Below are 12267 nucleotides of genomic sequence, written 5' to 3' on the forward strand. Positions count from 1 at the left end.
CGTACATTATTGGGTGTTGAGAATGGGACGGCCCATTGTTATTCCGAAACACTAGTAGTCCGAGAAATGTCCCATTGGACTGAAAAAAGCCCATTGGTCTGACAGGCCGTTACCCCAAAATCAAACGCCCATGGTTCCGAAGGCCCAATTGCTCTTCGTGCAACAAGCACATGACTAATTATTATGCAGAATGACTGCAATACTTTTTATGACATCACTTGGAACAAAGGATTTCATTGGTCCAACATATATTTCCGCAGGTGGAAAGTCGCTGAAATCGCCAAAACAAGGTCTATCCAAATTTTTTTTCCAATGCACAAATGTTCCGCAGGGGTGTGAAAGCATTCATAAGAAACCACCGAATTATTTTTTATAAATTTCCGTTCAAATTTTACCGACAAAAATCAATGCTTGGTGTGAAACGGCTTTAAGACGGCTATGCAGATGACTCCATTTCATAAATGTACAAAGGCAAAGGGACAGAATCTGAAGTAAAATAACAGAAAAAAATAAGATTTCATTATTTTTCTAAGTATTTAAATTAGTAGAACATAATGCACAGTCACTCCCAACTAGCTACAGCTAATGTCTGTTGTGCTGTTTATACCAAATAAACAAAGAGTGCAAGAAAATGATTTTGCTCTAGTAAAGTGAGGCAGAACTTTACTTCACGTCTGGTCTGAATGCACCTTTAGAAGTGAATGATATAAAGTGGCTCCCTGCCTGCAGCCGTGGCTTTAATAACCCAACACGATATTATTGATTCTGGAGCAAATGGGTCAAGCAAAATCAAAGTTGTTGTTTCCCAAAAGCTAAAGACCCCTTTCTCAACCCACACTCCTCACTACATCACACCTTGCCCTCTCCGTTTCTCTCCTCCAGTAAAGACTCCCAGTGTATAACCCGTCTTTCTGACTGACTTGTACTCTGACTGCACCGCACCGCTTCCTCCCCTGTCCCCTGTAGAGAGACCCCAGCGGATGAACAACATCCTGACCTCGGCCACGGAGCCCTACGACCTGTCCCTGTCCAGATCCTTCCAGAACCTCAGCCATCTGCCGCCCTCCTACGAGCTGGCCCTCAAGTCTGACTTAAGTAAATACTTCTCCTCTCTCCACAGATTAAGTAGGTGGTCCTTCATTCGTCCTTCATCGCCGTGTTTTTGCCTGATGCACTAAAAAAAGAAACCGGGCATGACGTCACCCTCATGACCCCGTGCATTAAAGGGTTGCCACATTCACTGCGTCTGGCCTGATGAAACATCTGAATGTCCATTACAGAGACATGCATCATGATAAGTATCTCCAGATGTTTGGTGGCTCATCATGCAAATAATCTTTCCACCTTTTAAGGGGAAATAATCTCCTTAAAATGCATGACAACACGCTGGAGCCTCCATACTCATTCTCATCGACTCATCTATCGGCCCATCGACTGACATCTAATTGGCGTGTAATTTGGCTCCATCTGCAGCCGATGTCATGTTGCTAATGTCTCTTAATGACATATTAAGAGCCATGGGTTTTTTTTCAGTTGAATGGCTTCTATACGCCAACAAGATGGCGCTTTAATTTCTCAGCAATGCTACAGTTCATTAACTTTTCAGCTGGATGATGATGACGTGGATGCAACCTCATGACCGGCGCATGCCCAGTTTTCTTTACAGTGGTTGCATGCTTCCTCTTTTGATCTAGATTTACTTTTACTGATTTATATTTTATTAAACCAGGGAGTCTCTTGAGATACATTTTCTCATTAACAGAGCAAAGTCAGATAGGACGTAAGCAGCATGAAAGAGAGCATGACTGTTTAAAACAGTTACATTCTTCATAAAACACGTTTTGAATATGGCGTTCGTTTGTCTGATAGGAAGGAAGTTTCCAATTTAAGTTTATCTTGTAAATGATTACAAACCCAGGGTGTTCAGTATTTAAAAAAACAATTTTCAGAACAGACTCTGGGGACACTGAAGATTATTCATATCTAATTTTTGGTCTGATAGCTTGTTTGAAACAGCAGAAAGCATTTTATGCTCAACAAGAATCGCCTTCAAGATGAAAAGATACATATGAATCGTCCTCTGTATTTTTAGTGAGGTCCTTGTAGTTTTATTTTGTGATTCAATATTCAAAATAAATGTAAAGATTAAGGATGCTTTTGCACCAAACCTGTTTGGGATGGTTTAAACGAACTCTTGGGCGTTTACCCCTTTGGTTGAGTTTGTTTAGGCTGGTTTGAAAGCTGTCAAACGAACTCTGGTGCAGACCAAACAACTGGTACGAGACCGCCTGAAAACATTTGTGAAGTGAAACCAAAATGTGCCAACCACAGGATTTTATTATATTAGATATGTTATTTTTAGCATGGATTCAAAAGCTAAACTGAAGCCATAAGCAGCATACGTATTTATGCACAAATATGGTAGCCATGAGGGTTAGTTAGAACAGTTTATTGGCGTATGTGTCCTACTCCGTTTATTTTAGCAGTTCCTCATTAATAGCAGCCAAGTCACCAGAAAAAAAACAAAAACATTTGGCATTGTATGTTTCTGCAAATCACGGATACATTGTGGACGTTTTTGCATTCGACCAGAGTGACGTAGTGAATATCAAGCATCCACTATTGAAAGTTATGTGGTACGAAAGTTACAAACAAGAAAGTCCACAAAGGGCAGGTGGGAGGTTGTGGTGGACGGGTCAAACAAACACAGGACTTTCACCCAGGAGACCAGTGTTTGTGTCCCGTGTGATACCATAGTCAGTTCACACAAAAACGCGTATGAATGCCGCGATAATGCGCAAGGCATTTAACGTGCAATACGAATGTCTTTCTTGGTTTCCGTGTGTCATTTGTACGGCATGTATCCTGTATTGACTGCAATGTAAATGCTTCCGCATATAAATGCTGCAGTTAGTAATGTAGAATAAAAAGCGAGAAAGACCGCTTATGGCGGTCGGGTGGGGAGGTGGATGGGTCCAACAAACACAGGACTTTTAACCAGGAAACTGGTATTTTGTTTTGTAAAGTACGTTGGTGATGTTTGTCACGTGACGATTGTCTCATGTGTTTTAGTGATGTTTTCTATGTAGTTGTGCTACATTGTTAACGTACGTATTTTACTTAGTTTATGTGCTTATTTTAAGCCCAACCACGACGTTTTTCCTTAACTTAACCAAGTGATTTTGTTGCCTGAACCCAACTGCGGACGTTTGCGTTGCATTACACGGGATGTCCAGGTGAGACCGGGTCGGAAACCAAGAGTAAAAGTTGACTTTACGCTTGTTACGTAACGTTAAGTACGAAAGTCCGCTAAGGATGGTTATTGTTTATTTACAGTAGTCACGGTTGTTACGTTATTCGATATTACGTTATTATTGTAAAACAAACCATAATGTTTTTTTCTTCCTTATCCAAGTAGTTTTGTTTTCTAAACCTAATTGATCGTTTCAGATCATTAACCACGTTAATCTAGTGGTTTGCAGAAACATATAATGCCAGCATTTTTTCAGGATTGTTAAAAAGTGAGTGAAGCATAGCGAATACCTATCAAACTAAATATTCAAAAATATTTGTATGAAGTATCTATTATTTGGACGAGTCATGTTAGCGAGCCAATCCTTTTGTACAGAATGATTAAGAAGGTTATAAATTAGTTTTTTGGGGCATTCAAGGGTAGATTAAATTGGTAAAATGATAACTGAAGTTTGTCAAAGGCAGCTTGGAGATCAGTAACAGAGACTGATGTTTGCAGTGTAATAGAATGAAAATGTGTAATACAGTTAGTGTAACTCATTTCTTTAATATGAATGTCCTGTTTAAAAGATACCAATGTTTACAAAAAGCTGAATTCTAGGCGCATTCATCTCTCTTCTGTTTCAAACTGACGCAGAGCTCTCGAGAGTTGTGCAAACGTGGATCAAACAGAACCTTAAAAGCACCAGAAACAAAAATATTTTATAAAGCCTACTATTTTTAGTTGACTACTTGCACTTCAGACCCTCCACTTGAGACCATCTATTTTTCATTCGTCAGTTTTTGAGATGAACCGCTTTAATTTAGAGCTGGAGCGATGAGATCATCGGAGGGGGACGTTGTGGTTGCAGCTGGACTCGTCTCGTCTGAGTCGGTGAACTCATCGAACGGCACATTGTCCTCTCACAGCTTTTATCTTCAGACTTCCTTTAATACACTCAAGTAAACAGACATTGAATATATGCTGCTAAGTGTGCCATCACGTTGCCTATTTGTTAGTCGATTGATTCAAGCACGACCGTGGAGACACACTGTATGCTTGCTAGTGTCGTGAGTTATCACATTTAACCGATTTGTTGACAGTAAATCTTTTCTAAAAACATTTCCTTTAGCCTCAAGAAGCTGTTCTGTGTTTACAGTGATTTGTCAGTGAAAACACTGCAGAGCATTACACAGTACCTTTTCTGCAGAGCATTGTTTGCAGGAATGAATTCAATGCATTTCAAATTGCTCTGCGGTCGTACCGAACACACGTGAATGCACCATTCACTGTCCTTGAATCTTAAGAGACGTTACACACAGAGAGAAAGCCATTTAAATGTGTCTTTGGTTGTGTGATAGAAAAACATGCATCGGTGCAATCTCCCCTCAGCGCATTCACCATTCGTCTTTTATACGTTTGCCTTCTCTCTCTCTCTCTCTCTCCCTTATCAACTCTGGGCTTTGCTCTTATCTCGCTGGAGCCTTGTACACACACAGAAAAATCACAGAGATGAATCACGCTGAACTACAAAGAGGCTTTTCGAATTTGAGACAGGAGCCCTGCAGAATTTGTCAAACGAGCAAGCAAAGTCGTCCCTTGAACAAAGCCCTTCCACTCGGAAAAAAATTGTTTAATTGCGGGTTCAAGCACGAGCGAGGTCTTTGGAAACAAGCCTAAAAGTAATATAATTGGTTGTTATTTTAATTAAACCATCTGGAAAGATGATGATGATGACTGATGCAATTTTAAATGATGTGTGTGAGCGCAGTGTGTTGCTTTTCCATCCCGCCCATCCTTCAGTGATGCCAAAGAGGCAGCTCTAAAGCAGGGGTTCTCAAACTTTTTTTTTTCTTAAAGGGGAGAACATTTTCAAGGCCCCCTCATAATCGTAACTAATTGAGCATAATGCTTACTTCCATTTGTACTCTTAGATGTCATTGGAACTTTTTGTATTCTAAAACTTGTCAACCTAAATACTTAAGACCTGTTTGATAGTGATAAAAAGATACAAATTTCAATTTGAATCATGTTAACACCACTTTGTTTTGCCCTGATTTTGCGGGTGCTTTGCAATGAGATGTGGCTTTAGCTTGGGCGGCTTCATGGCTTTGTTCGCCAACACCAGAAGATACATGACGCATTTTGACAACTTTCATTATCTTAACCTGTTTCTGGAACTGAACAGTGTGTCAACCCGGACAACAATAGAGCTACACCAACTGTCGTTTCCCAGTGGAAGAGAGCAGTCTATGCTCGCGACACAGCGCAGTTTGAGCTCATGTTTAAGCCACGTGTGCCACAGCGTTCAGCGCCCAAAGTCGGGCTTTGCTCGATGCAGTGAAAAGCCGTCGTGGCACGGCGCAAGCCATTGAAAATGAACGGGTTTCAGAGTGCAGTGGTGGCGTTGTGTCTGAAAGAACCTTCAGAGAGTGAGAGAAGGAGAGAGAAATGGAGAATACTTAGAGAAAGAAATACTTTAGCAGTAGCAAAATTAAATAAAGACAGGTGAAGATAAGTTTATGCCAGAGATTCACACGCCAAGTTCACACCAGAGGTGTGAATTATTCAGTTTTCTTTCCTGGGAGTTTAAGGTAATAATCAAAAGTTTAACATAAATTCTGTTGCAGTGTCTTTATTATTTTGTTATTCTCACTCTATAAAAGTCACCAGAATGCAGGAAACGAAGTCTCTGAAACTCAAATTTTTGGTTTTGATATCCTCCGTATTTTTAAGGTATCAAGGTTGGCAAGTATGGTCATAAACGAAGCTAAACATAATTTTATAATTTATATCTAATTATTTGTGGACCCCCTGGCAGAGTGCCACGGACCCTTGGGGGTACCCAGACCCCAATTTGAGAATCACTGCTCTAAAGCAACGCCCTCAGCTCCTCCAAGGAGGCTGCAAAAAGGAGGAGACGCACCTTAATCACCCTAAAAGGGATTAAAACACCTTTTAAGAACAAACAAGCCACCTCTAATCCTCGCAAAAAGAAAAAAACATTTAATGAAATTGCTGCGTTGCTCCCTTTAATTTCACCGCGCCCTCTCTAAAGATCACTTTATAATTGATGTTCCACTAGTTTCACGAGTGTTAGTGCATTACATGATTACAGTCTTCTGTGATCAATAGCTGACACATAAATATACTGCTTATATTGAATGTAATCTAGCAGAGTGGGAGCTGGGGGTTTAATTAGCCGTTGTTAGCTATTTCCTGTTTGCAGCCCCGCCGCACGCTCGGGACCCTTTAGCCTATCGCAATCATGTTAATTGTAAAGTGCTGCATTTTATCCGCGCCGCAGAGATGAGATGGAGCAAAATGCCCCTCTTAAATCTTTTCAGTCACTTAAAGTGTAAACGGTGTAACATGTGTACATTCATAAAAAGCAGGTCTTAAATCAAGTGGCGGGAAAGGCAGTTTTACAGGAAGAGGAAGTGCATTGGCCATTTTCTAAAATTAATATTACAGTGAATTCTCAAAAAGTCTTTATTTACCTCAGTGATAGAGACACGCCCAAGTGTGCCTTGTGCGTCGGTATTGAACGCCAACAGCGTAGGTATTTGACGCCCTGGGAATGAGAACGGGCTGGCATAACGTCTCCCGTTCTTGGTAAGCTTTTATTTTGAAGGAACTGGAGAGATTGTCTCAAAAATGTCATGATGCAAATTTTCTATTTGATCTTTATAAGCTTTTAATTTGAAACATTTTCAGAAAGGTTGGAGTTTTATTGATGGTAACTCAAACGCTTTTGGGAAAAATATCAGAATATAGAATGAAACAGGAAATATTTAGCAAACAAAAACAGTATTTGAGTTAAAAAGTATGACATGACCCACATCCCCGTCGTTTCTGCTCTTTATTGGTTGGTGTCAGCCACGCCCCCCCCGGCTATTATCTGAGACTCGCCTTTTATTTGACATTGTATGTTAGGTGTCTTTTCTTATCATAGCAGGACATTCCTGACACATTATCATTTGAGTGTGTAATCACTACAGATCTCTCACTCTGACTGGAGTTTGACCTATTAACGGAGCTATGGGCCACGGCCTCTCCATTGTCCGTATACTTGTAGCCTCTGGTTGAGTTTGGTTGACATTTTCTGCCATAATGTCACATCTAAACCGAGCCTTCAGGGAAAAACGCCGGAGCACATCGCCACGGGCCAAAGCTGGGTCTTCTTCATTAGGAATGCACAGAGCAGTGGACATGAAACCCCTCACGGAGGGACAATAAGGTGACCTTCTGTATCCAGGCGTGACATCTCTCCCAGAGAGACGAGCATCCACACAAACAATTCCCATCATCCCTCTTCTCCGCGACTCAGTGAAGCGCGGTAAGCACCTAAAACGGCCATTCGACCTCTGTGTTATGCAATAATTAACTACTGCAGAGGTAACGACCCCTCAGCCGCAACAGTTAATCAGAGAGCTTCTGTGGTAGCGTCCCCCTGTGTGCCAGCGCTGCCAAAAAACAGGTAGATAAAAGTCTGCTGAGAGCTGATTGCCGCCTGTGGATAATACAGCCGTAAATGACTTTACCATTTAGGAGCACCCAGCGGAGCGACCGACCTGCTTTCTGGCAGAGGAAGTAAACAACTGGTCGCCTGTTCAGGCACAACATGAACTGTTCAGTATTGTGGCATGCTGATGAGTCCTCTCCACGCTAGAGGACAACTACACTGATGAGAGTGTGCGGTTGTTCATGAAGAAAAAGGGACAACACTACTCAAAACTCAGAACTATTACCGTTATCATCCCTTCAACAGCAGCCAGAAGGTGCAGAACAGATATAATGGAGACTAACGTGTTGTCCTTCCACTCTTTCAATCACTCTTGGCCCTTGTGGTCCTCAGGCCCCGTTTCACAAAACTGATTTGCAAGCACTGCTTACATGCAGATTTCAAATATAGCGGCAGCATCGCAAATGATCGGTGCTTGCAAATTGCAGATGACTTTGCAAGCTCCCGCAGGGCTCTGGCATGCTCATGCATGGGTTGCAGTAATTATGTTCCTTTTTGATTTTTGAAATGTTCAAAATTAAAGGTTGTATATAGAGATGGATGACATGACAGCTCCCAAAAAGTGAAGCCAAAACTTCTGGATCACCCCCTGGTGGCTGGCTGCAGTATAGGTCATAAATCCCGCCCCCTCCATGTTAGCGGATGGGCCAAACTAAAAAAGTCAAAGTAAAGTTCAAAGGCATTTTTCCCAAAGATGGTTTCTTTTAAGGAATCATCATTACGCTGACGTGTTCAAGTGTTCATTTTTCTGATCAGATTTGTTTTAATGAGTTATTTGATGCTATAAAAAGGGGGTGTAGTAGTCACGCAGCAGGAGGCTCAGGGAATTGTACGACAGAGGAGATGTAACTTTATCTTTAATAACCGTCATGAGTCTGTGTAATATGAGTGTAAATTTGATCATACATGTAGTTATAGAGATATTATGGTTAGTTGTTGGGTCTTTCTAGCCAAACAGCTACCGTGGTGCTAACGTAGCAGCTTAGGCGGCTCACGCTAAGAAGCTGCGACTGTGCTAGACTCGTGATTGGCTCGGGCGGGTGTGTGGGCGTGACCTTGATACCTTGATCACTATACTGCGCAGACTCCAAATGATGTCAAAATCTAAAGATTGCAGCTCCAGTAGGCTATGCGAGATATTTTGGGGTTGGGTCTAGAAGGTAACCCACAATTTGGGATACTCTCGCAAGATGGTTAAGGTTAGGCATTGACCACGAATGGATAGGATAGGTCGTTGGGCATCTAGTCTAGAGTTTTTGCACGTTTTTGCAAGATTTTACATTCTAGACACAACCATATTTTCTGGTCTTGCTGCCCCACTGTGAAGTGTTTACTATAGTATACTGTATATTCTGTAGTAAAAAGAATATATTTTTTTCGAATGCACCAAGCTGTGTGAGTGTTCATGACCTTCTAGGAAATGTGGGACTCACTAACTAGAGTAGAATGCACATTTAAGTATCCAAAGGTGTATTTATTCAAAGCAAGGCCAGTAGTCTTGATGCTGTTTTCTTTCTCTGAGTGCCTTTGTCTTCTCGCTCCTCAGGTGATAAGGACGTAGATGATTACTACAACAGGAAGCATCATCATCCTGACTTTGGCGGCCGGGGACCGACCCACATGGTGAAGCTGAACGCAGATCCCCAGCAGCACCAGCAACACCAGCAGCAGCACCAGCACCAGCAGCGACAGCGTCCCCGCCGAGTCCAGAGGGCCATGTCCCAGGACCACGTCCTGTCTCCTCCCAGGACGCCACGCCGCGGGGACTACGGCTTATCTTCGTACGGCGTCATGGCAGCCACCGCGTACAGCAGCAGCCGCCACCTCTCGGAGGAGCAGCTGCTGTCGGCGGACCGCCTCCACTCCCAGGATCCCTTGCTGTCCCCGGCGATGAGACGCGACAAGTTCCGGGAGAAGGCGATGGCGCGGGCGATGTCTCACGCCGACATGCTGATGCCCGTCACGCCCACCATGGACCGCCACAAGATGACCAAGATGCACTCTCAACCCACTGCCTCTAACGACTCCTACAACACGCTGACGGTCAACCACCAAGCGCCCACCACGTCTAAGAGGCAGGCGTTTGCCTCCCGACGAACACACACGGTGGACCACCTACAGTACATTCCCGGCCACCACCACACGTACCGCACTGCCAGTAAGAACGAGGTAACTGTTTAACCGCAGAGTGGTTCGCCGAAGGAATCCTGAGACAGCAGGGACGTCGACAGAAGTCTCCTCAGCAGAGGTGTTCTGTCTTCTTATTAAAAACAACCTCCTACATTAAAAACTCTTCCTGCTTTTTAGCACAAGCTTCCTGTGTCATCCAGAATCAACCCCGGCAAAGACGTCCCTCTCTTAGAGCATCATAAGGGCTTTGCGCGTTGACACGAAGAGGGATCCTTCATGTCAGACGTTTGACAGCCTGAAGAAAATATTTTTTAAAACTCGACATGGGACTGGAAGGGAATTGTATCAACTTTATAAATATATAAATATACTATATTTACTATTTGTATTTTCAGTCCTTGTTATAGCTTTAGAGATTCTCATTGACTGATGTAAGCACTTCAAGTGGTGCCTCTTGAAATTGTCCCATTTCAACGATGAAGTGGATTTGTGGGTTAAAAAGCACAATTAATGAATTCCCTTTTTTGTTTTGGTTTATTTTCTTCTTCTTCTTTGGTAAAAACGGCCAGGACATATCAGCTTATTAGTGAAAACAGAGGCTATTTCTGTTGCATACAATAGATGATTGTAAATAGGCTATATTAGCAGCATTAATTCAAGAGAAGCTGGCCCTTTGACATTATTGTTTTGTTTGGTTTTCTCCCACCTGGAATCTATCATGGATTCCCAATTATTAATTTTAATTTTAGATAAGGCAAAGATCCCAAATGAATATTATTTCCACAGATGTCTGCAAAATATGTGGATGTAATATGTACATGGGGAGTATTTTTTCTGTTTTAAATGTGCTTGTAGCATAGAATGATTGTGTATGAAACACTGTCGACTGGCAGCTTCAGTCTGCAGACGTAAATCCACATGTGAAAATGGAGCCTGATGGTTGTTTGAATTAATTTCTGTTTCCCACATGTTCCTTTGCTTTGTCATCCACGACGATGACCCTCCCTCGCCCACTCTGCTCGGTTCGTGATTGGCCAGCTGCTTCCATCTCTCCATATCAGGTACTCGTTGTGTCGGAGCTGAGGAGCGCTATAGGTCGTAGTTTTGTGTCGCTGTGTTGACAGAAACAATCAAGAGGACGTCATAATCGCTAGTCAATCAAGCATTAATTAAAACTGTGAACTGTTTGTCCAGATGTTTTCATTAAAGCAATGCCTTATTGTATGATCCCATGTGCTCTTAATTGAACAATCATGCTTTTGTCTCGTTATCTTAGCTTTTTGTGCAATACTAATGATTATAGTTTACCAGCAGAACCAGCAGTAAACAACCTGTACAGTGATAGATGATACAGTACATATACCTCAAAACAACTAAATTCAATTAAAGGAGTCTCAAACTCTAAGAGGAAAAACAATCATACTAGATGGTATTTCTATTGAAATTGTATTACTCTAATCACATTACTTAGCTTTGTTTATGGGCTCATAAGTGTGTATACAGTGCTTTTGTTTCCAGCTGTTTAGTCGGATGAACTGGAGGGTAGAGGTCTTCATGGGTTCACTCTATCAGCTCTGATCCAACAGTGGGTTATAATCATTGAAGGAGAAAGACATATTTTAAAGGGGACACATCTTACTTTCTTGGTTCTTGTGCACATTTGGGTATCTGGAGTGCCAGCCAACCCACAAACTGTGAAATTAGACGACCCAGTCAGTTTTTTGTGGGCTGCCTGGATAAGAAAACTCAGTGATTCAACAAGCCATTCAGATTTGGCTCCCCTTCCTATGTCACATGCAGGCTCATGGGGGTCTTAAAGAGACAGGCGCTAAAACGGAGCGTTTCAGACAGAGGGTGAATACAGGTTTATTCAGACAGACAGTGTGAGAACAATAATGTGTTTTTTGAACATTAAAGCATGTAAACATGTTCTAGTAGAAACCCAAAGTGTGTATGTATGAACCCTGAAAATGAGCATGATATGTCCCCGATGGATATTGTGAATTATAAAGTGCAAGAAAAATGACACGCATCACTGCTCTTTTCAACCACAACTGTGAGATAATTGGTGGCGCATCATGCAACTGTTCTGACAGTCTCAAGTCTTGACTATCAATTCCAATTTAAGTCCTAAACCAAGACAGTCCCAAGCTCTGAAAATTATGTCCCAGCCCGGTCGCACAAAAGGGTGTATGAATGACATGACAATGCGCAAGGTATTTCACGAGCAATAAGAACGCCTATCTTGCTTTTGGCGTGTCATTTGTACACCATGTAGTCTATACTGACTGCAATGTAAACGCATCCGCAGAAATATGCTACACTCAGAGTTAGTGAGATAAACTGCTTATGGTGGGCGGGAGGGGTTCAACAAACACTG

The 12267-nt window shown here is 42.2% G+C and overlaps 1 protein-coding gene across 2 annotated transcripts in view; it reads left to right on the plus strand.

The window, feature by feature from the left end:
- LOC119502376 (protein shisa-6) overlaps window positions 1-11666 on the plus strand; it is an 86380-nt gene extending 74714 nt beyond the window's left edge. The window contains exons 8-9 of one of the 2 annotated variants that reach the window (XM_037793318.1): window positions 967-1095; window positions 9304-11666. In XM_037793318.1, the coding sequence (XP_037649246.1) occupies window positions 967-1095; window positions 9304-9938 (764 nt within the window). In that variant the 3' untranslated portion in view covers window positions 9939-11666. The remainder of the gene's footprint in view (window positions 1-966; window positions 1096-9303) is intronic. The other variant, XM_037793320.1, reaches the window with a different exon arrangement.
- The last annotated feature ends 601 nt before the right edge of the window (window positions 11667-12267 follow it).

Source organism: Sebastes umbrosus, chromosome 14 (assembly GCF_015220745.1).
Source record: "Sebastes umbrosus isolate fSebUmb1 chromosome 14, fSebUmb1.pri, whole genome shotgun sequence".
Taxonomy (NCBI): Eukaryota; Metazoa; Chordata; class Actinopteri; order Perciformes; family Sebastidae; genus Sebastes; species Sebastes umbrosus.